The sequence below is a fragment of the Ochotona curzoniae genome, unplaced genomic scaffold, assembly GCF_017591425.1.
Source record: "Ochotona curzoniae isolate NIBS_2020 unplaced genomic scaffold, NIBS_Ocur_1.0 scaffold_2453, whole genome shotgun sequence".
Taxonomy (NCBI): domain Eukaryota; kingdom Metazoa; phylum Chordata; class Mammalia; order Lagomorpha; family Ochotonidae; genus Ochotona; species Ochotona curzoniae.
This window is the reverse complement of record NW_024467094.1, coordinates 11,686,879-11,714,137: the sequence shown is the minus strand read 5'-3', so window position 1 is coordinate 11,714,137 and position 27,259 is coordinate 11,686,879. Positions and strand designations below refer to the sequence as shown.

At 58.8% G+C, this 27,259-nt stretch overlaps 2 protein-coding genes and 1 non-coding gene across 9 annotated transcripts in view; 1 reads left to right on the top strand and 2 right to left on the bottom strand.

The window, feature by feature from the left end:
• The window catches only part of CRK (CRK proto-oncogene, adaptor protein), a 29,501-nt gene extending 28,712 nt beyond the window's left edge, over positions 1-789 (bottom strand). For 2 of the 5 annotated variants that reach the window (XM_041001791.1, XM_041001788.1), the window contains exon 1: positions 428-698. In XM_041001791.1, coding sequence (XP_040857725.1) covers positions 428-668 — 241 coding nt within the window. In that variant the 5' untranslated portion in view covers positions 669-698. Of the gene's footprint in view, positions 1-427 lie in introns of all 5 variants that reach the window. The other 3 variants (XM_041001789.1, XM_041001792.1, XM_041001790.1) reach the window with 3 other exon arrangements.
• Positions 790-2,331: 1,542 nt separating this feature from the next.
• Positions 2,332-2,435, top strand: LOC121170555. Its single transcript, XR_005885983.1, has one exon. It is a non-coding gene; the product is annotated as a U6 spliceosomal RNA (small nuclear RNA).
• Positions 2,436-6,434: 3,999 nt separating this feature from the next.
• Positions 6,435-26,946, bottom strand: MYO1C (myosin IC). Of its 3 annotated transcripts, none has more exons than XM_041001691.1 (32): positions 26,208-26,946; positions 20,222-20,377; positions 20,021-20,136; positions 19,608-19,806; positions 19,286-19,366; positions 18,142-18,321; positions 17,942-18,040; positions 17,676-17,789; positions 17,507-17,578; positions 17,020-17,139; positions 16,841-16,923; positions 16,597-16,702; positions 16,411-16,491; positions 15,779-15,870; positions 14,223-14,317; positions 14,095-14,141; positions 13,928-14,008; positions 11,945-12,050; positions 11,735-11,852; positions 11,130-11,243; positions 10,574-10,650; positions 10,262-10,330; positions 10,071-10,155; positions 9,809-9,968; positions 9,470-9,553; positions 8,830-8,923; positions 8,681-8,736; positions 8,440-8,575; positions 8,281-8,351; positions 8,098-8,195; positions 7,917-8,016; positions 6,435-7,677 (listed from the first exon to the last, which is right to left on the bottom strand). In XM_041001691.1, exons 1-32 carry the CDS (start codon positions 26,280-26,282, stop codon positions 7,651-7,653), a joined length of 3,192 nt encoding a protein of 1,063 aa, XP_040857625.1. In that variant the 5' UTR covers positions 26,283-26,946; the 3' UTR covers positions 6,435-7,650. The 3 variants fall into 3 exon arrangements, with proteins under 3 accessions (XP_040857625.1, XP_040857627.1, XP_040857626.1); XM_041001693.1 differs by lacking the exon at positions 26,208-26,946 and adding an exon at positions 25,417-25,591; XM_041001692.1 differs by lacking the exon at positions 26,208-26,946 and adding an exon at positions 21,589-21,751.
• Positions 26,947-27,259: the final 313 nt, after the last annotated feature.

Here is a 27,259-nt window from a genome sequence, read left to right as displayed (position 1 = left end):
GAGTGACTTCCTAACGAAGGCCACCAGGGGAGTTCGGCCAAACCCTGTGCTGCAGCACTGCAGGAAACGTTTCAAGCTGAAAAGCCACTTGTAGGATTATCGGATTCGTTCCGGGCACCGCTGCCCAGTGATGCCCCCGCAGTGCCAACATCCCCCCCTCAGTTCTTTGTCCCTGCCCTGCCCTTGCGCCTGGCCCGGGCGCTGGCCCCACCCTGGGGCCCAGGCAGTTCCCCTTCCCCCAGGGCTGTCCTCCCACGGCACACCCAGAGGCCGCCCGCAGGGTGGTCAGCGCTGCCCACAGCCCTCGCGAAGGCGTGTGCGTGTCGGAGGGAAGTGGTCAGCGCGCCCCGCGCAGCCGGCCCTCCGGGCGCTCCCGCGGCCCTCCGTCCCCGCCCGCCCGGCCTCTACCGTCCCCGCGGTCCCTCACCGGGCGGAGGCTGGGCGGGCGACGGTGTCAGCGGCGGGCGCGGGCCGCTGCTGTTGATGATGTAGTGCGAGACGCGCGAGTTCTCGGAGACGCTCAGCACATAGTCCCCGGGGCTGGTGCTCGAGTCCCGCACCAGGAACACCCCGTGCCGCTGGCCCTGCAGCAGCGCCACCGCCTCCTGCCGGCTCAGCCGGCCCCAGTACCAGCTGCTCCGCTCCTCCGAGTCGAAGTTGCCTGCCATGGCCGCCGCCGCCGCCGCCGCCGCCGTGCGCGCCCCTCCAGCTCCGGCGCCCCGCCGCCCAGCGGACCGGCGAGGGTCTCAGCCTCACAGCACTGCCCGAAATGGCGGCGGCGGCCGCGGGCCTTCCCCACCGGAAATGACGCGCTCCCTGCCCGAGGGAGGCTGCCGGGAAGGCGACAGCCGCCCGCCATTGGGAGAAGGGCAAAGGGAGCCCACGCGTGCGCACTGCGCATGCGGCCTCAGGGGCGTCGCCGCCTGGCCCCGACCCCGAATGCAGAGGTTGGAAGGGGCGGAGTCTAAGGCTGAGGGGCGTGGCTTCAGCCGGCAGGACCTCAAAGATTTGAGTTTGCGCGGTTGACCCTGGCGTCCTCAGTGGCAGGCTTCAAGTTGCTGCAAGGCCCGTTTGTGGACAGAAGTGGAGTGGACAAGAAGGACGTGGTCCCAAGGGCCTGAGCTCGCGGCGAGACTCCCTAACATGCTAGTCTTTTTCTGCTAGTTCCTCCAGTTGCCCCACAGGCCCGCTGAAGTTTTCATTGATTGATTCATTCTACAAAGTTATGGACACCACAGTGTCCTGTGGGTACAAAGGTGACCAGGTGGGGCCTCACTCACAAAATTCATAGACCAGCAGGCGGAACCAGGAAACAGTCGATGACAAAGACATGACGGGTGCTGTGTCGGGAAACTGGACCAGCGCAGCCTCCTAGTCCAGCCAGGAGGGCTTCCCGGAACAGGTGACCTGGACTCCATAACCAGCGTCCAGAGGCTGCCAAGCCTGGTGGGAGTTTGGGACAGGAATTAAGGTGCCCACCTCCCACATCAGAATACCAGGGTTCAAGTCCCAGCTCCGACTCCAGCTCCTTGGGAGAAAGCTGACCGACCAAGGTTCAAGGACATGAGTCCTCGCTACCCACATTAGAAACCCAAGTTGAGTTGTGGGCTCCTCACTTTGGCCTGGCCCAGGCCCAGCTGTGTGAAATAATCAATGGGAAATTTCTGTGGTTGTCTCCTTTTGTCTTTGTGATAAATTATACAGAAGTGTTGATTCTTAGGTCCCCTGCCAGGTAGTTCCATCCCATCTGCATGGCCTAGAGAGCCCATGTTCTCACTGCCTGTGTAACCGTCTCTTAGCTATGTGCAGTGACCAGCCGGCTGGGCAGCACTCCTCACTCTGGCTAACCCTAACTGCACTGCCCACAGCTTCCTGTGGGAGCTGGCTATAGCTGTCCTCCACAGACTGCCTAGTCATCTCCAGGTGTGAAAACTCCCAGTTGAGAGACCTGCAACGTGGTCCCTCATGGCCTCTCTTCATGGACCACACCGTGTCATGATCTCCTTGCCGCTAATTATCCATTGTACTGCTCTTTCTCTGTATGAACCTACCCATCCCATGGTCCTGTACCAGGGTTCTGCAAGGATCAAGCGTCTAGCCTAGGAGATGCTGGCAGTGTGCTAGGATAACAGCCCACGTAGCTGGGGGATTGCTGCCTGCCAGATGCCTTGGGAAATGACACTCCAGTGGAAGATCCGGAAGAAGCTCCTGGCTCCTGTGGCCACTTGGGGAGCGAACCAGTGGATACAAGATCTTTCTCTTTGTCTCTCCTTTTCTTCATACATCTGCCTTCCCAATAAAAATAAATAAGTCTCTAAAAATATATATTGCGTGCTCGCTTTGGTAGCACATATACTAAAATTGGAATGATACACAGATTAGCATGGCCCCTGTGCTTGAAGCATTCCATATTTAACAAATACATACATACATATATATATATATAGCTTGCTCTCTCTCTCCCCAGCCCCACCCTCACTCTCTGTCTTTCAAATAAAAATTTTCAATAAAAAAAAAATTAAGGGCCCATCATGGTAGCCTAGGGCCAAAGTCCTTGCATTGCACGCACCAGGATCCCATATGGATACTGGTTCTAATCCCAGCAGCCTGCTTCCCAATTCCCTACTTGTGGCCTGAGAAAGCAGTCAAGTGATGGCTCTAAGCCTTGGGACCCTGTATCTGCATGGGAGACCCAAAAGAGGTTCCTGGCTCCTGGTGTCGGATGAGGGGAGTGCCAGCCATCATAGTCACTTGGGGAGTGAATCATCGAATGGAAGATCTTTCTCTCTATTTCTCCTCATCTCTGTATATCTGACTTTCCAATCAAAACAAATAAGTCTTAAAAAAAAAAAAAGTCATCAGCCCGACACAGTAGCCTAGTAGCTACAGTCCTCGCTTTGCATGCACTGCGATTTCATATAGGTGCCAGTTTGTCTTGGCTGTTCTACTTCCCATCCAGCTCCCTGCTTGTGGCCTGGGAAAGGAGTCCAGGATGGCCCAAACCTTGGGACCCTGCACCCGTGTGGGAGACCTGGAAGAAGCTCCTGGCTTTGGATCGGCTCAGCTCCAGCCATTGCAGCCACTTGGGGATGAACCAGTGAATGGAAGATCTTCCTTTCTGTCTCTCCTCCTGTCTGTAATTGTGACTTTCCAATAAAAATAAATCTTTTAAAAATGTTAAGTCATTTGTTTATTTGAAAGGCAGGACCCAGAAATTTCTTCCAGGTCTCCAGTGCAGTTGCAGGGGCCCAAACACTTAGAGCTTCTTCTGTTGCTTTCCCAGGTGCAGTATTAGCAGGGAGCTGGATGGGAAGTGGAGCAGCCAGGATTCAAACTGGCACTCATTTGGATTGCCAGTATCACCTAAGTGGTGGCTTTACTTGCTACACCACAGCCACAAGGTCGGCCCTTAGCAGACTACTTTCCAAGGGCAATCAGTCCCGTGCTAGGGTTTAGTGACTAACACAGGAACCACCTCACCCACCCCAGGCCTGCTCTGGGAGGAGGGGGACAAGGTGCCCTCCCTGCTGGGATGACTCATAGTGACCCTGGTCGCTTAGTCACAGCGTGTCACGGGCACCAGCAGCAGAAACCATCCCAGGGAGACCTGCTCTCCCTTAACCAGGATGACTAGGCTTGGCTGTAGGCCCTCACCCACTCCCACACACTGCCTGTGGGTGGCAAGCTCCATGTGCTTCCCTAAGGCACATGGATATGGGGGAAAGTTTTTTTTTTTTTTTCAATAAGATTTTGTATTTTTATTGAAAAAAAAATCACATTTACAGAGAAAGAGATTTTCCACCCACATTTCACTCACCAAATGGCCACTACATTCAGAGTACTGGTTAGGCTGATGTTGGGAATTAGGAATTCCATGGGGTCTCCCAAGTGGAAGGCAGGGATCCAAGCAGTTGGGCCATCTTCTGCTGCTTCGCAGAAGCATCCCCAGAGATCTGGATCAGAATCAGAGCAGCCAGAACTTGAAATGGTGCTCACAGGGGATGCTGGCATTGCAAGTAGCACCTCAATGCATTGGGCCATAACCATGGTTCCTGTATTTCCTTTTGCTATTTGCATATTATATCTTTTACTGACTGATTTAATGTGCTCTCTTCTCCTGTAAGGTGTAAGCTCCATGATAACGAAGTCTTTGTTGTTGCTTTTTTTTTTTTTTTCCTGTTTCTGACATATCCCAAGTACCTAGCACAGAGCCTGGTACTACAGTACTGAAACTGTGAATGGATACATGAATAGAAGGCCCAGAGGAATCACTCCTCCGTACCCGAAGTCGACTGTCGGCAACTGGTCATCTCCCCTGAAGGGCTTGGGTTTACCGCATAGAAGCTGAAGATGCAGACCTTTTCTTGACAGAGTGGTCAGAGTGTCCTTGGCTGAGGTCCACCCATGACCAAGCTCTCCCACACATCCTTCACTGCAGAAAGCAGTGTTGGTCAGGTTATAAAGCTGGTAATTGCACCTAACTCAGTGCCTATCTTATCTCCCCATTTCCTGGAGCCACTGTTGCTATCATTAGGGTGGGGGAAAAAAGAGTGTGAAGCTTTCACTTTTCTGTAAGTTGATTCTAAATGAGTTATCAGAATTAGGGCGTGCGCTCAACCTGGCCTCAAGCCCAAGGTAGCCAGACATTGCGCCTTGTCTTATTCTTTGAGAACGTGTGCTTGTCTCAGACATAGCCTGACCTCACTCTGAACCTTGTCTTGCCTTTAAACTTGCAGGTACTGTTCCATCCACCCACAATTCACCTCCCTCTGAGCTGTCTGCCACAGGGTTCCATGGTGGCTGTCAGTAGTAGCCCCTTTTATTCTGAGGACCACTCTTTTTTTTTTTTAAGAATATTTTAATTTTGATTGCGAAGTCAGATATACAGAGAGGAGGAGAGACAGAGAGGAAGATCCATCTGATAGTTCATTCCCCAAGTGGCCACATGACTGAAGCTGGGCCAATCCAAAGCCAGGAGCCAAGAGCTTCTTCCAGGTCTCCCATGCGGGTGCAGGGTCCCAAGGCTTTGGGCCGTCCTGGACTGCTTTCCCAGGCCACAAGCAGGGAGCTGGATGGGAAGTGGGGCTGCCAGGATTAGAACTGGTGTCTGTATGGGATCCTGGTGCTTTCAAGGCGAAGACTTTAGCAGCTAGGCCACCACTCTGGTTTTCTAGGCTGGGGCTTGGTCCAGAGGTGTGGTGGGTGAGTCTGGCATCCCCGCAAACCCTGACTCCTGATTCAGCCTCCTGCTAACTCGCTCAGTTGGAGGCAGCTGATGCGGGAGACTCAGAGTGAAGTTCTTGCTCTTGCCTTTGATCTGGCCCACCCCAGCCCCAACTATTTGTAGGCATTTTAGGAAATGAATCACTTAGCTCTTTGCTTGCCTTTCAAATTAGAAATAATAATAATCAAAAACACGTCCTGCCTTCCTTTTAAACTTTTTTTTAAAAGATTTATTTTTATTGGAAAGGCAGATTTAGAGAGAGAAGGACAGGTTTTCTGTCCATTGGTCTATTCCCCAAGTGGCCACAAAAGCCAGAGCTGATGTGAAGCCAGGTGACAGGAGCTTTTTCCAGGTCTCTCAGACAAGTGCAGGGTCCCAAGGCCTCTACTGCTTTCCCAGGCCACAAGCAGGGAACTGGATGGGAAGTGAAGCAGCTGGGACACAAAAGGTGTCCATATGGGATCCTGGCACACAAAGGAGGATTTAGCCACTGAGCCTTTGTGCTAGGTCCCTCTGCATTTCTTTTGCAGGAAAGAACCCTTGAGCCTGGGCTGAGTGCAGTTCCTGAGGCTCCAGTGCACAGGTCCAATAGCCCCGGCCCGACCCATCAGAAGACCTTCCTCATTTACAGTGGCACAACCTGGAACACAGCACTTCCTCCACGCTGGGCCATGGAGGATCTGCTCGGAAAATTTCAAAGCGTGGGGTCACTGTCAAGAATGTGGACTTGGCACTGACAGTGGCTGGGGCTGCCAGCTAACAAAGGGAAGAACCTGTTTTGGAGAGAAGCCGCCACAGGTGAGGGCTGAGCTGGGATGGTGAACAGCTGCCTGCTGAGCCACGAAGGCTCCTAAATGCCCTTTCCTATCCTCACCACTGTGCAGCGGGTCACTGCAGGAAAATCCAGACCAGGATGTGAATTCTGAAGACCTATCACAAATGTCACCTTTGGCACCCCAACCTGGGCCCAGGACTGCAAGGCAGAAATATGTGGGGTGCCTCCTCTGGCTGAGTACCCACCCCTCTGGAGTATTGGGGGTGAGTGGGTGGTCAGCCAGTGAAAGTGAAGCTGAGGCCCTTCCTGCTTTCCCCTCTGCCCACAAGGCAGGGAGGCCTGCCTGGAAAGAGGGGGAACACTGTGCGGTCAGGCCCCATACTGCCTCCTAGGGACCCTCCTCCTTCCTCATATTCAGAGTCTGACCACATTGGCAAACATGTATTGCTTTATTTAGTGTTTCTCTGGATTGCAGAAGTGTCAGCAGTGGGCTAAGAGCCCTAAGAGCCTATAGAGGCAGTGAGGCAATCCCCCAATTCCACAACCCTCTGGGGTGTTGGGGAAGTGGCAGAAAGAGGTGAGGCCCCTGTAGCCTCTCCCATGTTCCCAGACCAGGGCAAGGTCAGTGAGGGCCCCACCTCCTTGAGCAGGGGCCCCCACACGTAGGTGGGGTGTGGGTCATCCTAAGGCACAGACTTGGGCAGAGGTGCTTCTCCCAGCTGGTGGCCCCCCAGAGTGACTGCTGGTCAGGGAGCCAGGTGCCCACCTCCGACATGACCTGTGTGTAATGGACTCCTGTTCCTGGGAGTGGCAGTGCGGCGTGCTGAGGGCAGGGTTCTGGTCCTGATTTGCCCCAACCTTAATTTTTGACCATGACTTCGGACAGGTCCCTTCCTGCTCCATCACTCAAGGGCGCTAGACTGACTTGGTGACGCTTCTTGAGTCCTCCAGATTCTAAGGTCTAAGGCTGCTTCGCCCCCAGCCCCACTCCTCCAGGACGCCCTCTGATTGGGATGATATGCAAAGGGCATTCTTGATGTGGGAAGTAAGAGACAGGCGAGGATGGCCTCAGCCCCCAGGGGCTGGAGCGGGCTGCAGAAGGTGCAGGGGGAGGGATGGGCAGGCAGGCAGGCAGACACAGACAGACAAGGGGCCATGCGAATGAGGCAGAGAGGAATGAGCCTGGCCCAGGAGGAGGACTGCAGAGCCCAGCCTATTCAACCTCTCACCTACATTCCTTGCCCTGTTTTGAGTTGAGGAAAACACAACCAGTGTGTCTTGGGGCGGGAAGAAAAAAATGGCTTTGTTAAAAAATAGTTTCCTATAAAGCATCAAAATATCACTGAGGAAAACCTCAGCAAAAATTCCCTTCTCTCAAATATTTGGCATCAGCAGTGAGGCCGGCACAGCTGGCCCTGGCCCCGGCATTCCTATTGCTGTGGCCCGGCCTGGCCCCCTCCTAGGGGCAGCTGCCTGGTTGCTGGCTGCTGCTCCCTTGAGAGAGCTGAGCAGGAGGCAGGTGTCGGCAGGTGCACTTGGAGGGGTCCCGGGATCCCTTTCCAGAAGCTCAAGTCTTTGGTAACTGGGAAGAGGAAGGGGGGGAAGCAAAGCACCGGGAGGCAGAAGAGGTCCTGGGGCGGGGGTGCCTTCATCACCGGGAGTTCAGTCGTGGGGCCACCTGTGAGGTCAGGGAATAAGCCAGAGTGTTGAGTGGGAGGCAGATGCAAGCTGTTCCCGGTGTGTGAGGGTCAGCTTCTGCCCACCCAGTGTCCCTGAGACCACCCTGATCTTTCCACATGCACACACTGCCATCCTGGTACCCTCTGCCCCATGGAGTTCCAACAACCCCTCTCTGGCTCTGGCAGTGGCATATAAAGCAGGGTGGCATACTTTCCCTTGGTCTGTGTCCCCACTCACCACAGCCAGGTGCCCGTTTTTTGCCTTGGTGATGAGCAGCTCAGAGCCTGGTGTGAAGTCAATGATGCCATCCCTGCCAGGGCCTCCTGCAAACGTGATGCTGGAGGGAAAGAGCATGTGAGAACTTCTTGCCAGGGCTGGAGCCCCTGGTGGAAGCCCTGTTGTGCCCAGGTGTCCTCACCTGCCCTGGTTGATGTTGATGTTGTTCACTCGATCTGCGCTAAGAGCTGTTTTGGTCAGTGTCTCAATCACGTGGTCACTCTGCAGCACCACATCCCCCTGGGGGCACACGCAGGAGGGAGCAGAGCTCAGGCCCCGCCCACAGCCACAGGACCTCTCCCACCTCCCAAGGCCAGAGGGGCACCTTCTGCTTATTGTCCTCCCGCTGCACGTGGAGCACAAACAGGCTGTCACTCAGGCTGCTGACAGAGATCCCTGCAGGGTGTCAGGGGAAGGGACCAGGTCAGAGAGCAAGGGTCGGAGCAAGAGCCCAACCCTGCGCAGCCCGGGGACTCCGGCTGACCAGTCAGGTTGGCGTAATCAATCCTCTGCTTGACTTTGGCGTCCTCCACAATGACCACGGCGTTGGGTGTGAGCAGCAGCTGCCGGGAGCGTGGCTTGTAGCCCTTGCGGTCGTACTTGACGACAGGCACGGCATACTGGAGACAGAGGGGCAGGGGCTGAGGAGCTCAGACATCCACCCCTTGGGCCGTGCCCCACCTGCCCCCACCTGTACCCGGTAAGAGACTCAGGCAGTGTCTCACCTGGATGGGCTCAGAGCCCAGAGCCTGCAGCACTTTGGGACTGATCTCATCCACACCTGTAACCCCACAAGGGGATAGGAAGTCAGAGCCGGAAGGAAGGAAACAGCATAGCAGTAGGAGGGGGCGGGCCCACAAAGCCAGGGGCTCACCCAGCCTCGTGCTGATGAAGAGCCTGGGCACGCTCTGCGGGTAATTGTCCTTCTTGCCCTTGAAGATCTCACTGGCTACGGCCTTTTGCTGCAGCTGCAACAAGAAGGGGGAGTGTCTGAAGCAGGAGAGTGTCACAGGGGCAGTAGCACTGGGGAGCCCCCCTCATCTACTCTGGTCCCAGCACCAGAAAGAGGCTGAGTCTGGCCACCAACACTCCCATCAGAGCCTCCTCTTCAAACCCTGACCCCCGTCCTGAGCCAAGACAGAGAGCTTCCCAGAGCTTCCAGGTCCAACTTCAAGTTTATGATTGCTCACACTGTTAGGCCCTGCAGCCCCAAACCTCGGGTCCAGCTAGGGACCCTGTAGGCGGCTGTGCACCTGAGCCAGGAGGCTCCAGAGCAACATCACATATTCGACAAACCCAAGGTACATGGATCACCCATGTCTAAGTCCCTAAGCATGGCAGGCAAGACCAGTCAAGCAGAATGAAGCTGCAGCCTTTTCCACGGGCAGCCCTGACCCACTAAGCAGAGATGGCCCCTCTTAATCCCTTTTTCACAGGTGCCCTGGCGAGACCACTAGCACTTCCCTGGTCCTGGGGCCCAGTCCCTGGCTTGCTCCCCTCCCCGCCCTGCACACCTGCTGCTTCCATTCAGGGCTGATGCTTCTGCAGTACTTCCACACCATATTCTTCATGCATAGCTCCCGGAGCAGCTCCGAGGCCTGTGGGGAAGAGTGGGGCTGGAGCACCAGCACAGCCAGCCTCCCTTCCTGCTCATCATCTACCCACCCCTAGACCTGTGTGCAGGCAACACCCGCCGGTCCTCTCTGGAGAGGAATCACCCTCCAGAGCCCAGTCCTCGTCCGTTCCCCTCCAGCTGTGAGCCCTCCCCATCTGCTCCTCTGGCTATAAGAGAAGCAGACAGCTCAGCTAAGGGTTTTTGATGGGCCCTAACTCAGCAAGCAGGGCCCACATACCTCGCGCAGGGCAGGTGGAGGTGTGGGCCAGGAAGTGTCCAGGACGTTCCGGGGCAGTTGCCGCCTCAGGTTAAGCAAAAAGGAAGTGCGCACATGGTCCAGGAAGAAGGCATTCTCGGGACAGCGGGGAGCGTGCCGCAGGATGAAGCCACGGATAAGCCTGGGGGCGGGGCCGGGCGAGGCTCGGGGTGAGCAGCCTGGTGTTGGGGCTCTGCAGCTGCACACCCGTCCTCCCCATCCCCCCAGACACCCCAGCACTCACCGGCGGATGGTCTGTGCCGCCCACTTCCTCTTGGCTGCCTTCCTCCGGCCCAGTGTTCCCCGCCACCATGACTGGATACAGATGGCTGTGGGGAATCACAAAGGGTTGACTCTATCTCCGCCTTGGGCAGCCCACCCTGGTCCTGGATGCCACCCAGCCTCAAGACAGTGGGCGCCCCTTCCTTCCCACACCTGAACGCTTCACCCGGAGGAATTTCTGCCGCCAGTGAAAGCCTCGCCAGGCAGCCTGGATCTTCGTGGCTGTGATGGGGACAGAGAGATGGTCAATGGGGACTCAGGGAGGCTGATTCTTCAGAGCAGCAAGGATAGGTGTGTTAGGGGTTGGGAGAATGAACAGAGGAGTTTGTACCTAGGGGGGCAGATGGATAAGAGGACAAGGGAGTTGCCGGAAGTGGGTGGGATGGACTTCCTGGAGAAGCAGCCCACCTGCAGTGGCTCCCCAGAGTGGGCCCCATTGGGACAGGAAAGGCGGGTCCTGCTCACCCAGGCTCTGCCGCCGGACCTCCAGGGCATCCTCTGTGGCAAACAGGGTCTTGGGGAAGCGGATGAAGATCTTGGTCCTGGGGAAGAGGGAGGGAGGGCAGCAGCAATGAGTCTCTGAGTGCCACCCACCCCCACATTAGGTAGGAAGGGAGGGGGGCTGAGGAACAAATGGGAATGGGCGCTGTTGGATGAGTGAAGGACCTGAGAAGCATGCCCTGGAAGGAGCCAGCATTTGTGCACTGGAAGCCTTGCCCAGGCCCCAGCCCTGCCCCATGCCAGGGGAGCTTTCAGGTCCAATCACATTGTGTAGATAACTACCAGAAAAGCTCTCTGCCCAGCAGAGCCCAGGAGAAGGAGGGCGAGGGGAACTCGTTGGGCCCCAGCTATTATCCACTGCGGATACACACTAAGTTCTTCTGCTGAGATGCCCACACTCTTTTTGCTACACTTTGCTACGTTGTTCATGGCCACTCTGTCTTGGGTCTGAAATTCTTTCCTTGTGTGAAGACAAGGACCTGGGATCACCCACACACCAGGTATGTGCCGCACCACTCACCTGCCCATCTTGTACTCTTCCGGCTTGTAGCCCAGGTGCCTGACCAGCACAGCCACCCCATCCTGGGGCCGTCCTGCCCAGGTGGGCCATGTCTCTGGGCACAGTGACTTGTACCTGGGGGCAAGGGATGGAAAGAGTAGGAATGCACCCAGGCTGTACCCCAGCAGCTCCCTCCTCTCCAAGCGCCCCCTCTTCCTTCCCTGGACACCTGCTCTCAGAAGGCCCATAAGGTTGCTCTGCTACTGCCCCCACTTAAAGACACTCGTCCTCCTCAGCCTGAGGGACCTGAGAGTGACAGAGATGTAATCCCTGCTCTGTGTGACTCCCCAGGCCCCAGCTCTGAGTCACCACACAGCTGCCCCATCCTCTCTCAGCTCCTTGGAAGCCAAGGCTTTCCATCCAGCCTTCTGGAAGGCCAGTGACCATCTGCCCCTGGTGGTAGGCAGCCATATGCCAGCCTGGTGCTTCAGAGTGAAAGGACCTCAGGCCTGCAGCGTGGTCACATCCCTAGGGCAGAGCCTTGAGGTCCTCACCTTTAAAGGGGCCCAAGAGCACCTGTCGCCTCTCCTTGGACATGCCATCCCATTCCCCGAGCCAAGTCCCACCTCTGCAGGAAAATCTCGTATTTGCGACGGTAGGCAAAGCCAGCTCTGCGCACACGCAGGTTCTCCATCAGGCCCAGGTACTTCACTTGGTGGCGGATCAGCACCTCGTCAAAGCGACCTGAGGCAGGGGTAATAACAGGACAGTCACTAGGCTTGCACGGGCCAATGGCCAGCCTGCTCCCCAGGCCCCCCGGGGCAGGAGGGTACTACCTGGCTGTTTTGCATCATTGGGCTTGATACAACGGATGTAGGCAGGCTCCTTGGACTTCAGGATCTCCACTAGCTGCAGGAGGCTCAGCTTGAACTGGGTGGCAACCTGGGAAACAAAGGGCAAGTGGAAGGTTGGTGAGGCTGGGCTGAGGCCCCAACCTGTTGCCACCACAGCTCCCTGGCAACAGGGAAGGGACCAACCTCCCACCCCACATCTCTCAACTTAGGAACCTCCCTCTAGTTACTTCTTTAACAAGCAGCCTTCCTCTTTCTCCAGGGCCCCAGGCCTCCACAATGGTGCACTGCACCTGCACGTCTCACTGAGCTCTTTGGGCCCGGCCCTGTAGGGCTGTGAAGCATGTCTATGGGAGAAGCAGACACTTCAGCCAGGCTCTATCATACTATGGGGTCCACACTGAGAGAGCTGTATGCTGGCGGCCCTGAGGGTATCTGGAAGGGGTTTTCTGGACCATTACCCTTGGGGGAAACTTAAGAAGACACCGGGTGGGGTATCTCTCCCTCTCTCCTTTCAAGAAGCACCCAATCTCACGGATTCCTCATGCTTTCCCCTTTCTTCTTTTCCCATTCACCTGGTCACTTTGCAAATACAACTTCTCTGCAACCAGAAAAATAAGATGACAGCAGGATGATGGCAGAGGGCAGGAGGGCAGCACAAGCAGAGGGGACACCAGCATGCAAGGGGAGTTGGAGTCGGGGTAGGGAGGCAGGCTGAGGCAGCTCGAGGGCCTGGGCCCATTAGGGAGCCTGGGTTTTCTCCTCCCCTGAGGAGTCTGGAGGGAGGGAGTGACAGATGTGTGCTCTTGAGAGCCTGTGTCTGGCAGATCATGTGGAGGAGGGGCAGGTGGAGGAAGAGAGGAAGCCGGGGAGGGAGCTGGCCAGCCCCGAGCAGTCAGGGCAGGATGACCTGGAGCGGTGGCTCCAGGGACAGGGCTGGCTGGGGTGAGCGAGTGGAGGCAATAGAAAGAGGCAGGAACCAGTCGCTGAAGGATGGATATGGGTCCTGCCTGTGGGGATAGGAGGAGGGTGCTCCCTGTCCAAAGTTACATCTCACAGGACTGACCAGCCAAGGGCCCATTCAGTGCAGAACAGTGGAGTCAGGTGCCTGGAAGCCAGGAATGGGTGTGCGGGCATCCTCAGAGGCAGGGGACAGATGATCTTGGGGAAAAGTGGGGACAGACAGCAGGGGAAGACAGGCTCCAGCAACGCCTGTGCGACTATACTCTTCCTGGCATGCGAGTCCCAACCTGCGACAGCTGGGTTCCCATCTCCCTGTGGGCTGGCTGCTGGCCTGGGGCCAGCCTGAGCCCCTTCCGGCTGGCTACCACTACCAGAGCTCTCCCTGCCTCTGGCACTCCCTGCTGCCCCTGCCCCTCTGCTCAATGGCAGTGCCTGCTTGCTGAGCACTTCGTGGGACTCTCACTTTTTGCTATGCACTTCCTCATTCCCAAGTTATTTCAAAGACTTCCTCCTCAAGGGAGTCTTCCCTTGTGCCTCTCACCCTCCCACTCCCTGGCTGTGTCCTCTTTTGGGGGAACACCCTATTTACTCTTGGATCCTCCAGGCTTAGCGATATGGATGACTGGTCACCACTGCTAGGTGGATGACTACGTGGAAGCACCCATAGAACCACACAGGCTTGTGCGGAGACAAGCACCACCACAAATGGGCAGCACGGGTGGGAGGAGACCAAGGAGCTCCGACAGGCAGCCCCCTTGCCCCAAGCATCTGCTTACATGCACTGCTGGCTGCCGGGCTAACACTTGGCCATGCTGGGACACATACACACACTTACAGGCACACTGCCAGCTGCTGGGCTCATATTTGGCCATGCCTGGGCACATGTACACACACTCAGAACATAATGCTAGCTTGCAGGTTCACAAAGGCATTTGGCCATGTCTGGGCATGTGCGCGCATGCGCACGCACACACATATGCTCTCGTGGCCTGCTAGGCTCCTCACCGTCTCTGGCCTCTTCTTGTCACTGAGCTCATTCCGGTCAAAGCACTGGCTCATGATGGGGTTCTTGGAGCTGCACATGGTCTGCGAGGGCACAGCAGGTGTCAGGGTGGCAGCTGAGCAAAGAGTTACTCCCCTTGCCCCACGCCTGAGCCCTCCTGGGTCCTCACCTCCTTCAAGTTCCGGAAAAGAAGGTCATTGTTTTTATCCAGAAACCCTGGCAGGAGAGAACAAACATGAGGCAAGGGACAGCCTGCCTCCCGCCCCCACTGTGGGGACCTAACCTCAAGACCCTCACCGGTCACGTTGTACGTCACCTCCCCGGCGTAGTGCAACAGACGGAACTCCCCGCGGTCCAGGGATTTCCTGGTCCGCTGATCAGCCAGCTTGTGCCTGAGGGTGATGAGGAGAGGAAGCTGTGGGTTGTGCACTTGAACTGCTCGAGTACAGGAACCAGCCACTTGTAGCTAGCAGGTGCGGCACTGGATGGAGGCTGCTTTCATTGCCTCTGGCTGCTATGTGGCTGCTCTGAAGGCAGGGAGCTGCCCACCACGTCTTCTGAATGGATTCTCTGGCTGCTGTCTTGCCTTAAGCAGCAGCCCGACATCAACTTCCCATATGAGGCCCAGTTCAAGTCCCGGCTGCTCCACTTCTGATCCAACTCCCTGCTAAGTGCCTGGGAAAGTAGTGCCAGATGGCTAAAGTGCTTGGGCCCTGCCACTCATGTAGGAGACCTGGTTGGAATTCCTGGTCCCTGGTTTTCGCCTGGCCCAGATTTGGTTACTACAGTTATTTGAAGAACAAACCAGCAGATGCAAGATCTCTTTCTCTAACCTCTAACTCTAATTAAAAAAAAAAAAAAAAAAGGAATCTGTCCCTAAAGATTACTGAGGTTTTAAGCATGTTTAAACCCTTTACCCTAGTTTCTCCTTTTGAGAACCATTCCAAGCAACTATCCAGAGCCAGGGGCCAAGTTCGGAGGTCCAGCACTGCTTGCAGCAGCCCTGTCAGTTCAGCAGAGATCCGGCAGCTGGCCAGAGGCCCCAGAGGTTGGGTGAGAGTAGTGTTGCATCTGTGGGTCAGAGCCAGTGGAGGAAGTGTTTGGAGGAAATTTTTGTGTTTGATGATACAGGAAAATACTCAGGATATAACATTATCCTGAGCCTTATACACAATAAGCTCTCCACTACAGGGGGAAAAAAATGTATAGAAAAAAGCAGGAAGGAAATGCCTCAGATTGCTAACAGTGATGACCCCGGGTGTCAGGGTTATGAGAGGCTTTTGCATACTTGGAGCTTGTCTTTGGTAAGCACCATGGTCTTCACAAGCAGCAGCCTGTCTTGAAGGCAATGTTTAGCAAAAATGTACCAGTTCCTGTACTCGAGTAGGGCGCACAGTTCAAGTGCACATCCGGGCATCCGGTGGCCCTGGGGCCAGGTCCCAGCTCTGCCACGCGAGGTGGGATGACCTCAGAACAGGGACTTCATGACTCCAAGTCTCAAACAGCCAGAATGGCTCTGCCAAGGGTCCCTGCCCATTAGTCCCAGACTTGGCCCCAACAGGCAGGAATGGCCTGCGATAGAGGGGCTTGCTTCTGCATCTACCCCTCCTGGGGATTCCTTAAATAAAGAGCAAATTCTAAAACAGGAAGCTAGAAACAATCCTGTCGAGTTTCATTCTCGGGTAAGACTGAGGGGAAAGCCATGCTACCAAGCAGCTTGCTTTCCAGGGTGGAGGACCTCTGAGCTGTCCTTAGCTTAGGCCTTCCTCCCTGGTATTGAGGACCCAGGGAATCCCCCAGTGTGGCACAGGTGCTGACCGAGTAGGGCACTCTCAAGCCCCTCGCCTACTCACGTCAGGAAGTGTGGGTGGTGCTTAACCGTGTCCTCCAGCTTCTCCAAGAAGGTTAGGTCCGTGGCCTCGCCGGGACGCAGGCACTCCTCATCCTAGGGAAAGGGGAGAGGGGCTGGGGAACACAGAAGGTGCCAGGGAGGCACAGGGGCAGGGGAAAGGGACTGAGCCAGCATCTCACTTCACCCTCCACACTCAGCCCTGCCTTGTCCCCTTCTCAGTCCCTCAGGGGACCTGCCTATAGAGAAAGGGGGAGGCAGGGTAGGCTCTTGGTGCTGTCACTGCTTGGGATGGCCACATCCCACATTGGAATGTCCAGTTCGAGTCCCCGCTATTCTTCTCATTTTGGATCCCTGCTATTCCATGTCCTTGGAGGTTTAAGTACTTGGGGTCCCACTCACATAGGGGACCTGAACTGAATCCTCAACTCCTGGCTTTGGCCCAGGCCAGCTGTGGCTGTTGTGGGCATTTGGAGAGTGAACTAGCAGGTGGAAGATCCCTTTGCTTTTCAAATAAAAATGGAAAACCAAGAACCAAAACAAAAACAAAGAAAAAATAGGGGGCAGCAGAATAGAAAAGGGCAACATCCTCCCACCACACCCTGCATGTGAAGCCCTGGGGGCCAGAAGACTCACTAAGATGGAAATGATGCCTTTGAACTTCTCCTCCACCAGGTCACAGATGATTTTGTTGTTGAAATACTGGACAGGCTCCCACTGAGGTAGCACAAGGGAAGTGAGGCCTCATTTGGGGTCCCTGCTCCCTTTCCACTGGGGAGACCCCACAACCCAGCCTCCCATAGCTCCTAGGTTGGCACGTACCGCGATGCCCTCGGCCTCATACTCCTCCTGTTCTGACTTGAGCGTCAGCTCGATGAAGAGCTGCTGCAGCTTCTCGTTGCAGTAATTGATGCAGAACTGCTCGAAGCTGTGAGGAAGATAGAACCACCCACGAGGGCTCAGAGGAGAGGGCCAGGTCCTAAGGAGGGGACCCTGGGCAGCTAATGTGAGAAGCGGGAGCGAGAGGACAGGGGTGGGGCTGGGCAGTGGCGTTGCTGCAGCTGACCTGTTGTGCTGAAACACTTCGAAGCCATAGATGTCCAGGAGCCCTAGGACCGTGGTGCTCCTCCAGCTGGGGCTGTCAGCATCCTAGGACCATTCAGGCCAGGGCGTGGCTCGCACTGTACTGGGTCAGCCCTACTCCCAGCCCCCCTGCATCTCTGGCAGTGTGGATAAAATTCTCACCTTGGATGCCAGGGACCTGTTGATCTTGCCAACCAGCCAGGTAAAGGTGCGACTGTACACGGCCTTGGCCAGAGCATCCCGCGCATATGCGGCCTGTTCCAGGTTCAGTGGACTCAGGAGCTGTGGGCGTGAAGAGAGGGAAGAAGACGGATGCCACACACCTGCCTCCATACCACCTGCCTTTGGGCTCAGGTGGAAGACCAGGAAACTCTGACCATCTTGTCCTTGCCCTCAGAGGGTCTGGGGACTGGGGAGGAATGGTAGTAATATAACACAGTGGTGTGGGGTAGGGGAGCTGGTAGGTGCTCAGGGGGCCTCATTCCTAGTTGCAGTTTGACTCTGTCGGTCTCTTCCTGTGTGCCTTGGGCCCACTCACTGTGTGTCTCTAAGTCGCCCGCCTGTACTGTGGCAACCAGAGCACAGGGATTGGCGAGTGCTGGGGAGAGCTATAACAACACCCCAGTCCTAGGTCAAGGCCTGGCCTCACCTCTTCTCCCTTGGCAATAATCTTCCTGTGCGTCAGGGCTTCCCGCAACGTTGCGCCTTCCACACCTAGGAGCTGCCGAGAGGGGGGTGGACGGAGAGGTGGTGCTTGTAGCTGGGGGCTCTCCATCCCTCCTGTACCTGCCCCTGCCCCCGTCACACACCCAGCTCACCCTAGTCAGATACTTGAGCTGATTCTCGGTGGTCACCTGGGCATTGCTCTCCTCATTGGCCGCAAAGTGGATGTTGCCCAAGTGTAGGACGCTGGCCACAATGCTCAGCAGGTCCTGGGGGGAGAAGAGGAAGGAAGGAGCAGAGGGTCGGTGGGCAACCAGGAGACAGAGGCGGCCATGGGCGTGGGTGCAGCACATCTGAGGGGAGAGAAGGACTTTTGGGTGTGATGGGAAAAGAGGGGATGTCCCTCTCAAAGGAGCCTTACCTCTACTTCGTCCTCAGTGAAGTTGATGACTGTCAGGGCCTTCCTGACCACCTTCCAGTCACTCTTGTCATTGATGGAGGAGACTTTGGCACACTGGCCCTGCAGGAGGGGCACAGCTGCGTTGTCGGCCCTGGCACCAGGCTCCCCTACTCCAGGCAGGAAGCCCCTGCCCCGCCCCACCCCACCTGCCAGCCACTCACCTTCACCAGGTACAGGTAGCTCTGGGCGTTGCGTTCCAAGCCCAGCCTGCGCAGCTCCTCCTCCTCACCACCCTCCAGCAGCTGGTAGAAGATGTGGAAGTTGCGCTCGCCATGATTCTGGTGAACCACTCGCGACTTCTCCAGGAGGTAACTAAGGATGTGGCCGCCCACAGGGGCCCCCTGTGTGGAAGGCAGGCCCAGGGAGCTGGTCACAGGGGCTGGGAGGTGCAGCCTGTCTTCCCTTCTCATGCCAGCTCTGCCACCAGCTGTGTGGACTCAGACACGTCAATCACCCCTTGCAGCCTCAGTTTTTTCTTCTGAGAAATGGGGAGATGCCACTCCATACATGAGGTAGCTCCCCTCAGATACCTGACAGGCCTGAAAATAAACTCCTGCTGCCCTCCCACCCCACTCCCCACACACATCAGTTCCCTGTCTGGGTCAAGGGCAATGCTGCCTGTCCAGTCATTCAGCCCAGAAGTCCGCAGTTCTCCTGGAAGCCTTTTCAAACTTTCCCAGTTTATATCCAGCTAGACGGCCAGTCCTGCCGCGTTCACCTTCAGCATATCCGGAACCCAAGTGCTGCTCACCTCCTTCACTGCCAACACTGGCCTTGCCACTCTCACCTGTCACCTGTGCTATTACATCAGCATCCCAAGTGGCTTCCCGTTTGGCCCAGTTCCCCTGCCATCTGCTCCCAAGAGACGCACAATCTCTCTGAGAGTGAAGGCAAGCCGGACCCTTCTGCGCAAAGCTCTGTACTGAGCTAGTTCCACAGGGAGTTAAGAAGCCCGCAAGCCCTACACCACCCGTGGAAGGGCTGTACTCTCTTTCTCCTCAGGGCCCAAGTACCAGCTGTTCCCAGTGTGCGGACTCCACTCCAAGTATGCACACATCTGCTCCTGGTTCCCATCAAGCCTTAACCAAAGCGGCACCCTCTCAGAAGTCCTATCCAAGCTTCCTTAAAACGTCCCCAGCCCCCAATCCCTTATTTCCTGCCATGATCTGCTGGTCATCCATCACCCCAAGAGGCAGGATATTTGTCTGTCTGGTTCCATGGCTTCAATTCAAGCACAGCAAGTACTCAATTGATCCCCCAGAACAGCGACGCCCCTCCATTCTGCCCTCACACATGCATAGGTACCTTGAAGTCAAACTGCACATCCATGTACTTCCCAAATCTGCTGGAATTATCATTCCGGAGGGTCTTGGCATTCCCAAAGGCCTAAACACGGACAAGGATGTAAGGGCAGGCCGGCGTTCTCCCCGCGGTTCCCGCCTTGCCATGTACACACACACCCTGCTCCATGGTATGGGCTCCACCTGCAGCATACACACACACTACTCCATGTTGCAGGCCCCTCTTCCATCATGGGGCTGCTCTGCACACACACACCCCACCAGCATGGGATTGCTCTGTACACACACATGCACACACCCCCCCCACTCCGTGGTAGGGACCCTACCTCCAACACAGGGTTGCTCTGCAGCAGCCGGTCTCTCACGGCACCCCCTCGCTCGGGGGCTGGACAGGTCTCAGCATAGAATTGTAGCAGGCGCTTGGTGGCTTCTGTCTTGCCGGCCCCACTCTCCCCAGAGATCATCACCGCCTGGTCCCGGCGCTCCGTGCGCAGTGCCCGGTACACAGTGTCGGCCACCGCGAACCTGGAGCACAGTTTCATCAGGGGACTCTGGGGGAGGACTGGGGGGCTGGGGAGCACTTGTGGGTGGGAGCCAGGTGTTTCAGAGGCAGGCCACTTTCAGAAGGAGGGCTGCCAGTGCCTCTCACAGCTGGGGAGGGCAGGCGGGGGGGCCGCTCCTAGCTGTGAGTGCAGGTTGGGTGGGCTGGGGCTCCTGACAGGCAGGTGACGCCACTCACAGATGGGGCGGCACTTCATAAAAGCTGACGCCGCGATAACGCTCCATGTGCTGCCGGCTGTAGATCTGCAGGTCCCGGTAGGGGTTGACAGAGACCAGCACCGGACCGATGTAGGTCTGGGGGTTGGCAGAGGAGGGTTGGAAATCTGCCCAAGAAGCAACCCCTCCCCCCAGTCCTTGTCCCCCCTCACCCACGCCTCACGTAAATGAGGTTCTCCCGAAAGCGCCGCCGCAGGTTCTCCATAAAGGCCGCCTCACTGGTGAAGTTCTCGAGCAGCACAAAGTCCTGCACTCCCACCCGGTCCCGGGCAGTCAGTGCACTCTCCATGGTCACCCGTACCCCGTCACTGCCCAGGGCCTGCAGGAAATGGGCCATGACAGAGAGCCTGTCAGAGCCAGCGGGGCAGGGCGAGGCCGCAGTCTGCCCCTCCACCTGCAGGGCTGGGCAGGAATACCAGGGCTGAAGGCAGGACACAGAGCTGAGGTCACAGGCACACACACAGCACCCAGGAGCCAGTGGGCTCCGGAATGAGCCCACCCCACGCCAAGAAACACTGGCTTTGTAAGACGCAGCAAGGTCCTGTGCAGGGCCACTTGGAAAGGCTCTGCTGACCTTGGACAAATCCCCTCGGCTCTCCCTCTGGAGCAGTTTCCTCCTCCTGCAGGAGGCGTGGAGACACACCAGGTGACCTCAGGTCCCTGAGCTCTGGGCCACGTGTGACAGGTGCTTTGGAGGACAAATGGCTCACAATCTGAATTCTGCAGGCAGGGCGCGGCTGCCTCTCCTGCTCTTAGAACCCTCCAGGGTGGGGAGCCTAGGGACCAGGCCAGGCAGGGCCCCTCCCCCTGGGGCAGAAGGATTCCCCCAAGGGCCTCCCAGCCCAGCTGGGCCCCCACCCTCTCCACCAGGGGCGGGAGCACTGGGCTTCCAGCAGCTGGGCGCTCCCTCCCCTCCAGCTGCTGCCCTCCCCAAGTGCTTCGTCCACTCCCAGTTCTGCCTAGGGAGTAGGGGATTTTTTTGGCCTCTGGGTCGGCAGGAATGAGGTGTCTGACAACCTCAGAGAGCCGCTTTCCACACACCCCGGACTGAGGCCCCCCTCAGTGTCCTCCTCCGGGAAGCTAACACCAAGAGTTACAAGGGTCAGAGACTCAAGGTGGTGGGCAGGTGGGTGTTGACTCTAGGGGCTGCGGTGTCTCCTCTAACCACAGACGGGTCAGAACCAGGGGCTCCCGGGTGGGCCGGGTCTGCTTGTCCCAAACTCGTCCCTCACCCTCCTCCTCGGGGCCTGTCCCCCAAGTCGCTGCCAAAGCGGGTCCAGTCCCCGCCCCCTTGCCCTCCCCTCTGGGAGAAGGGTCTCCGAGTTCTCAGCCGTGGGTCCCAGCGCCCCGCGGCCCTCCTCGCCCTGGTCTCTCCTCCTCCCCCACCCTCCACCTCCGCGCCTGCAACTTTCCGGGACGCTTTTCCACCCGAAATTCCTTGGCCGCGCCCGCTTCAAGGCGGAGCCCCTGCAGCGCTGCAAGGCAGGGAGGGGCTCCAGGGACCCCAGCCCCGCCGCCGGCCCAGCTCACCGACGCCCGGTAGCGCATCCTGCCCGGCCGGCCTGGCGCCCGCTCCGCTGCCCGCGCTCTCGCTCCGGGGCTCGGCGGCGGCGGCGGCGGCGGCGTCAGCGAGGGAGGGGCCGGCCCGCCCCCCGCACCGCCCCCTCCGCAGGCCCCGGGGCGCGGGACTCGGCGCCCCCCACTTGCCCCCGGCTCGCCCCGGCCCCGCCGCAGCCGCACCCGGAGCTTGGCGGGAGCTGGGGCGCGGGGAGTGGGGGGCTAGGGAAGGCATGGGAGGGGATGGGGGCGGCGGCGGGGTGGGCGGCGGCGGGCGGGGCGGGGCTGGCGAGCCGGGCTCCGCCTGACTCAGGTTTTCCAGGAGGGATCTCGGTTCCAGGGTGGGGCCCGGAATCCGGGCGGCCCGCCGCGTCCACACCGACCCGGAACTCACTTCCGGGCCTGCGTCTACACTGTACGGTCTGCTGAGGGGCTGAGATCGCGGGTCCGGGAGGAAGCGGTACTTCCCTCCCCCGCCCCGACCCCAACCTCGGGTCCCGGGAAAGTTAAAAATAGAGCGAAATGTCCAAATACGGCCGGCGCGCCCGGGCGGGCGGAGCCTCGGCGCGGGCCACGGTCCCCGCCGTCCACTCTCCGAGAGGCGGGGGGCGGACCCCGCGTCCTCCAGTCCCGAGAAAATCCCCCGGTCGTGTCCCTTGACCGCTCGGAGAGGGACAGGGACGGCCCCAGGGCGCTCTCGCCCAGCGCGGGGCCTCCAGCTCCCACTTAGGTCTCCCCTAGGAAGTCGCTCCAGACCTCCAAAGGACATGCTTGGGCCTTGGCACCCCTGAGTCCTTCCCCACTCCCCTCCCTTAGCGGTCACCTGCCCTGGATGTCCTCCGCCTCCAGCCCACACCCCCATGACCCCCGAGCTCGCCCGGGATGTGGGAGGGGGCAGGGGCGCACTCTTGCTGGAGTGGGTGTGCACGGGGGACTGTCGGCCACAGCTCGCCAAAGCCTGGCGGCCACTGGCATAAGAACGATGGACCGTTCTCCTGGTTCCCACAGCGAGGCTAGAGCCTGCGGGAAGATTTGGAGGGTAAAGGCCAAGGCACCTGCCAGGCCTCCGGCGCCCTTCCCCCTTCTGTGCCCTGCACTGGCCGCAAACAGGCTAGGGGCGGACCTGGAGTGGCCAGGCCCAGGGCGGACGGGTCACCCCGCTTATCTAGAGGGGAAAGCCCCTCTTGGGCGTCAGTTAAGGAGCTCTCCAGTCCTTCGCCTAACCCCCACCTGACGGGCTTTAACAAGCCTGAGACTCTCACGACCAGGGCACATTGACCAGCCCAGGAGGGGAGAGGCTGCTGGAGACCCAGGCTCCCTGGGGAGGACCGAGACAGAGGCAGGTGCGGGCTTCGCGGGAAAGGTTCACCAGCTCGAAACAACAACCTGGCCCGATGGCCGTCCGGGGGCTGGTGGTCCCGGGAGCGGCAACTGAGTGACCGAGCCCTTTGGAGAGAGCGAGGGGGCTAGGTGCCGCCAGGCGCGACAGGCAGGTGGGGGTGCCCAGAGCCGTGTCGTCCAGAATAAAAACCCATCAGAGAGGGGAGTGCCTGAGGGGTCTTGGCGGGAGGCGGGGGACGAGGGTCAGTCAAGAGAGTCCCTGTCCCCCAGGAACCCTGCCCCGCGGAGGAGGGGCGGGGCGGAGCTTCACGCCCGCAGTGCCCGCCCGGCCCGCCGCCGCGTCAAGCGCCTGGAATGAGGGGAATCCGCTTGCGGAGGGGTCGGGCCGGCTTCCCCCGGGCCCGAGCTGCGTCGCCGCATTCCCAGGATGCCCGGTGGCGCCCCCGCAGCCACCGCCCGGCGGCGGAAGGAGGGGGCGTCTCCGCCGCCAGGGGCGGCCCCGGCCCTCGCCCCCCGCGCCAGCTGGGCGACTCTGGACCGAAGCGCGCGTCCGCGGGAGCAGGGAGGAAGGGGAGCCCCGGGTGTGAGAAGCAACGGCGCTCAATGCCCTCTCGGCGCTTTCTAAAGTCGCGGCGGCCCGAGGATGCTGTTCTCAACTCGGTTTTAGAAGTGGGAGCTCTCGGGACTCGGTGGAGGAAATGTCTTGTGGAAGGTGGAAAGACAAATGGGGGAGTGGGGTTGGAATCCCCACCCCCGCAGAGCGGTCCCCGCTTCCCCAGTCGGGATACTGTAGCCCTTAGGGGCAGCAGCTAGGACGGGTCAGGCTCCCCAGTGTGGCCAGTCTCTGAGGTGTTTATTAGAGGCACAGGGTATAGAAAGGGCCTGACTGAAGTGGGCCATCTGATGCCCTTTAGCACTGGATGTGTGTGGGTGTGGGGGGTGCGAAACATGACCTGCGGCGAGGGGGCAGATATTCCCCAGCACCCCTGTCGCTGCTTACAGGCGGATTTCCACGCAGCCTGGCTGGGGACAGACACACACAGCCTGCTCCCCTGGCAGCGCAGTGCTGCATACATAGCAGGTGCTCAGATTTATCCATTCAGCAGACCAGTCTTAGGCCTGGGGCCAGGCTGCCCTACCAGACTCCAGGGAACTGGGGGGAGACATGGGGAGGAAAGGGGTGGCTTGGGGCTCTACCCCGTTGCTCACAGGGTCCCCATCAAGGGCTGTGCACTGGCTCCCCAACATCTCCAACATTTGACTACCTCCACATCTCAGCCAGGGGTCCACCCTTCCTCCTACCCTATCCCCCTGGTCCACTCAGTACCCTCTGTGCAGAGGGGGCAGCCCCTCCAGGCGCTCACCACGTGCCTCACACCAGCGGTTACCACCACTCTTTTGCAGTCTCCTCCTTGATCACGCATCCATCCACAGCAGCCAGTGCTGTTTACAAATGCTACACCTCATGTTCCATGTTCGTGGGGCACTCTCCATGTGCCAAGCCTGTGGTTCACAGCAGTGGCTTCCCCTCAGGCCCCAGTGGGTCTCAGGTTGAACTCAACTACCCCTTGCATTCCAGCCTCTTCTCTCCCCAGCCACACACAACTAGGAGGCGCTGCCGTGTCCTTGGCAGCAGCCACATGGGGCTCCCTCCTTAAGCCTTCACACTTCTGCACCTGCAGCTGCTGGGGCGTGGCTGACACCCTCCCAGTCCACCTCACCTACTCTTAAGTCATCCTGGAAGAATCGGATCAGGTATCACCTCCTACAGAACCCCTTCTTGAAGTCACCAACACGCAAACCCCAGCTTATCACATCTAGCACTAATGGTCTGTGTCCTTGTCAGCCTGCCCCAGACGCACACCCTGGCGGGGGGGGGGGCTGCAGGGGAGGGAGACTTCGCGACTCCCTCCTGGACGCCGGCGTGAATGAATGAAATGAATCTCAGAGCCGGCAGCTGGAGGCTGGAGTTTGCCGGGAGCCACCTTTCACTAGCTCTTTCATCTCCAAGCCCCCACCCACCACACACGCGAACCGCCGAGCACGCAGGGGCCACTAGCGCGGCCCGAGCCCCGGGGGGCGGAGAACGGGAAGGGGCGGGACTCGGCGGCGACTCCGGAACCAAGAGGCGCTGAGCAGGGCTGCGGGAGGGGCCCAAAGGGCGCGCTGGGTGCCCGGGCCCCCGGTTCCAAGCCTCTCTCTTCCGCGTCCTCACGTTACCCGCAAGTCATCTAAGTCCCCACCAGGTTGACTTCCCGCGCCTCCGTGGACCTAGGACTCCCACACGAAGCAAGCTGACTTGATCGTGGGTGCCACCATTCCCCGGCTGGCGACCCCTCGCCTCCTGCACGCTGTCTCGGCGCCCAGCCTCCCGCTTTCTTCCTGTAACCCCGCCGCCAGCACAGGCCTCCCGGAGCCACGCGGCCGCTTCCCACCTTGCGTTCTGCCCAGCGTACCCACCAGCTCGGCTCTTCGGGTGCGCTGGCGTGGGCCGGGCTGGGTGGCGTGGTCAGCTCGGTAGTCCGCGGGACCCGCACGCTCTCCCCGCCCAGGACCAGCCGGGGGCCGGGCCGCAGCCTGTCGTCATCCCAGGCAGGGCCCAGGCTCCGGCGCGCGCGCGCGCGAGTCCTCCAGCCCCGCCCCGGCCCGGGCCTGGCCCCTGCTCCGGCCCCGGGGAGACTGGTGTTCCCGCGCTCATGAAAAGGTCCTGGAACAAGGCGCGTCACACATACACACAAAACTATCTCTGACACTAAAAAAAACAGCCCCTCCCCCATGCAGTGTGAGTGGGTGGGCACCCCCATTGGGGTCTTTCCATCCTTATCCCCACAGTAAGCCAGACTCCTGCAGTCTTGTTTGCAGGCTACAAAGGTTCTTCTGCTGAGCTAACTAGCTCTCCTCCCTTCCCCCATCTCTCCGACGATAAGGGGGGGGGGGTGGCATTAACTGAGCCTGTACCATGCCCTGCCGTGCAGCAATGGATGCACTAGTCCTTTGCCCCCAGTAGCATGTCCTGCCTAGTTCCTTCCCCAGGGAGCAGGAGATGGGATTCATATCCAATTCTCTGCTCTACCGGCCCTAATTCCCAATACTTAGGGCCTTTTCTTCTTCAGGTACTCCCTGCCTGCTTGGTTTCTACCCCAGAGGACCCACAGCACTCCTTACAGTACTTCTTCCCGGAGAGGGCTGCCTGGCACAGATTACAAGGTGACACGCCTCCCTTTCCTCCCCACCTGCAGTATGCCACTTACCAGCTTGCAGGGCCGGTGGGGGTGAACCACACGGATGATCTCCCCCGTGGGGATGAGCTCCACTTGCAGCGCCATCCTGCCCCGGGGCTGTCGCTGCCCACCCTGCGTTGGCCGCTCGGGGAGCCAGGAGTCTATGGGCTGAGGCCGGGATGGTCACTAGGTTCTGGTTCAGCTCCAGCCCCAGGGGATGTGGCTGGTCCAGTGCCTCAGGACACAGCTGGGGCAGTGCAGGTCTGATTGGAAGGCCTCTTGGCCCGGGGCAGGAAGAGGAGGGGCTGAGGGAATGGAGGAAATGCCTCTTGTCCCAGGTAGCCAGAGGAGCTGATGTAGTCACCCCTGGGGGACCCTGGGCTCCAAGGCGCAGGACTGGAGGCAGTGCCATGGCCGGGCCTCTCCCCACTGCCCACTCTGTAGCATTGGCTGGAGGAGGGTACAGTGACCATTCTTGCCCTGAGCCAAGAGGCTCTCCTGCTAGAAGCTGTCCCTCTGACGTTCCCAGGAGCTTGCTGCCTGTCTCTGGGGGACAGCAGGTCAGCCCCATGAATTTTGGCAGCCAGGGCTGCCATGGGCTGGCCATCCTGGGCAAAAGGGTTGTTAAGAGAGGTGGGTAGGGGGCACCATGAGGAGGCCCTGCCCCATCCTCTGGAGCCTCCAAAGCCTGGGAGATTTGTCTCAGAGCCCCTTGGGTGTATACCACACTGAACCCAGTTCTCTCCCCTCTCCCTGCTTGCCGATAGTCCCCTTAGGTACCCCCGCCCCTTCTGCCCCCCAGTGTTCCTGTTTGTCTTCCTTGTTGCTAAATCACAGCTGACATTTTCCTGGCCTGGGCCTGAGTCCTCTGGCTCCAGCCATTCCTTGTAGGAAGTGAGAATAGGGAAGTGACTGGGGGAAATAGGCTGGCACAGGAGAGGCTACCAGTGACCTGGGGCGCCCGCCTGTGCTGCCACCCAGGGACCCTCACCTCCCTCCTCAGCTTCCCCCGCCCAGGAAAGCCCAGCCAGGCTTCCTTCCTCCGGGAAGCACATCTATCCAGTGCAGCTCATCCCAGGCGG

What these genes read in the sequence shown, in the direction of transcription:
- MYO1C (XM_041001691.1), bottom strand. Translation starts at nt 26,282, where the DNA reads ATGGCGCTGCAAGTGGAGCTCATCCCCACGGGGGAGATCATCCGTGTG. An exon ending in TTCGGGAGAACCTCATTTAC is followed by an intron (nt 20,137 to 20,221) that starts GTGAGGCGTGGG and finishes GCCAACCCCCAG; the next exon opens with ACCTACATCGGTCCGGTGCT. An exon ending in TGGGCTCTGAGCCCATCCAG is followed by an intron (nt 8,576 to 8,680) that starts GTGAGACACTGC and finishes CTCTGTCTCCAG; the next exon opens with TATGCCGTGCCTGTCGTCAA.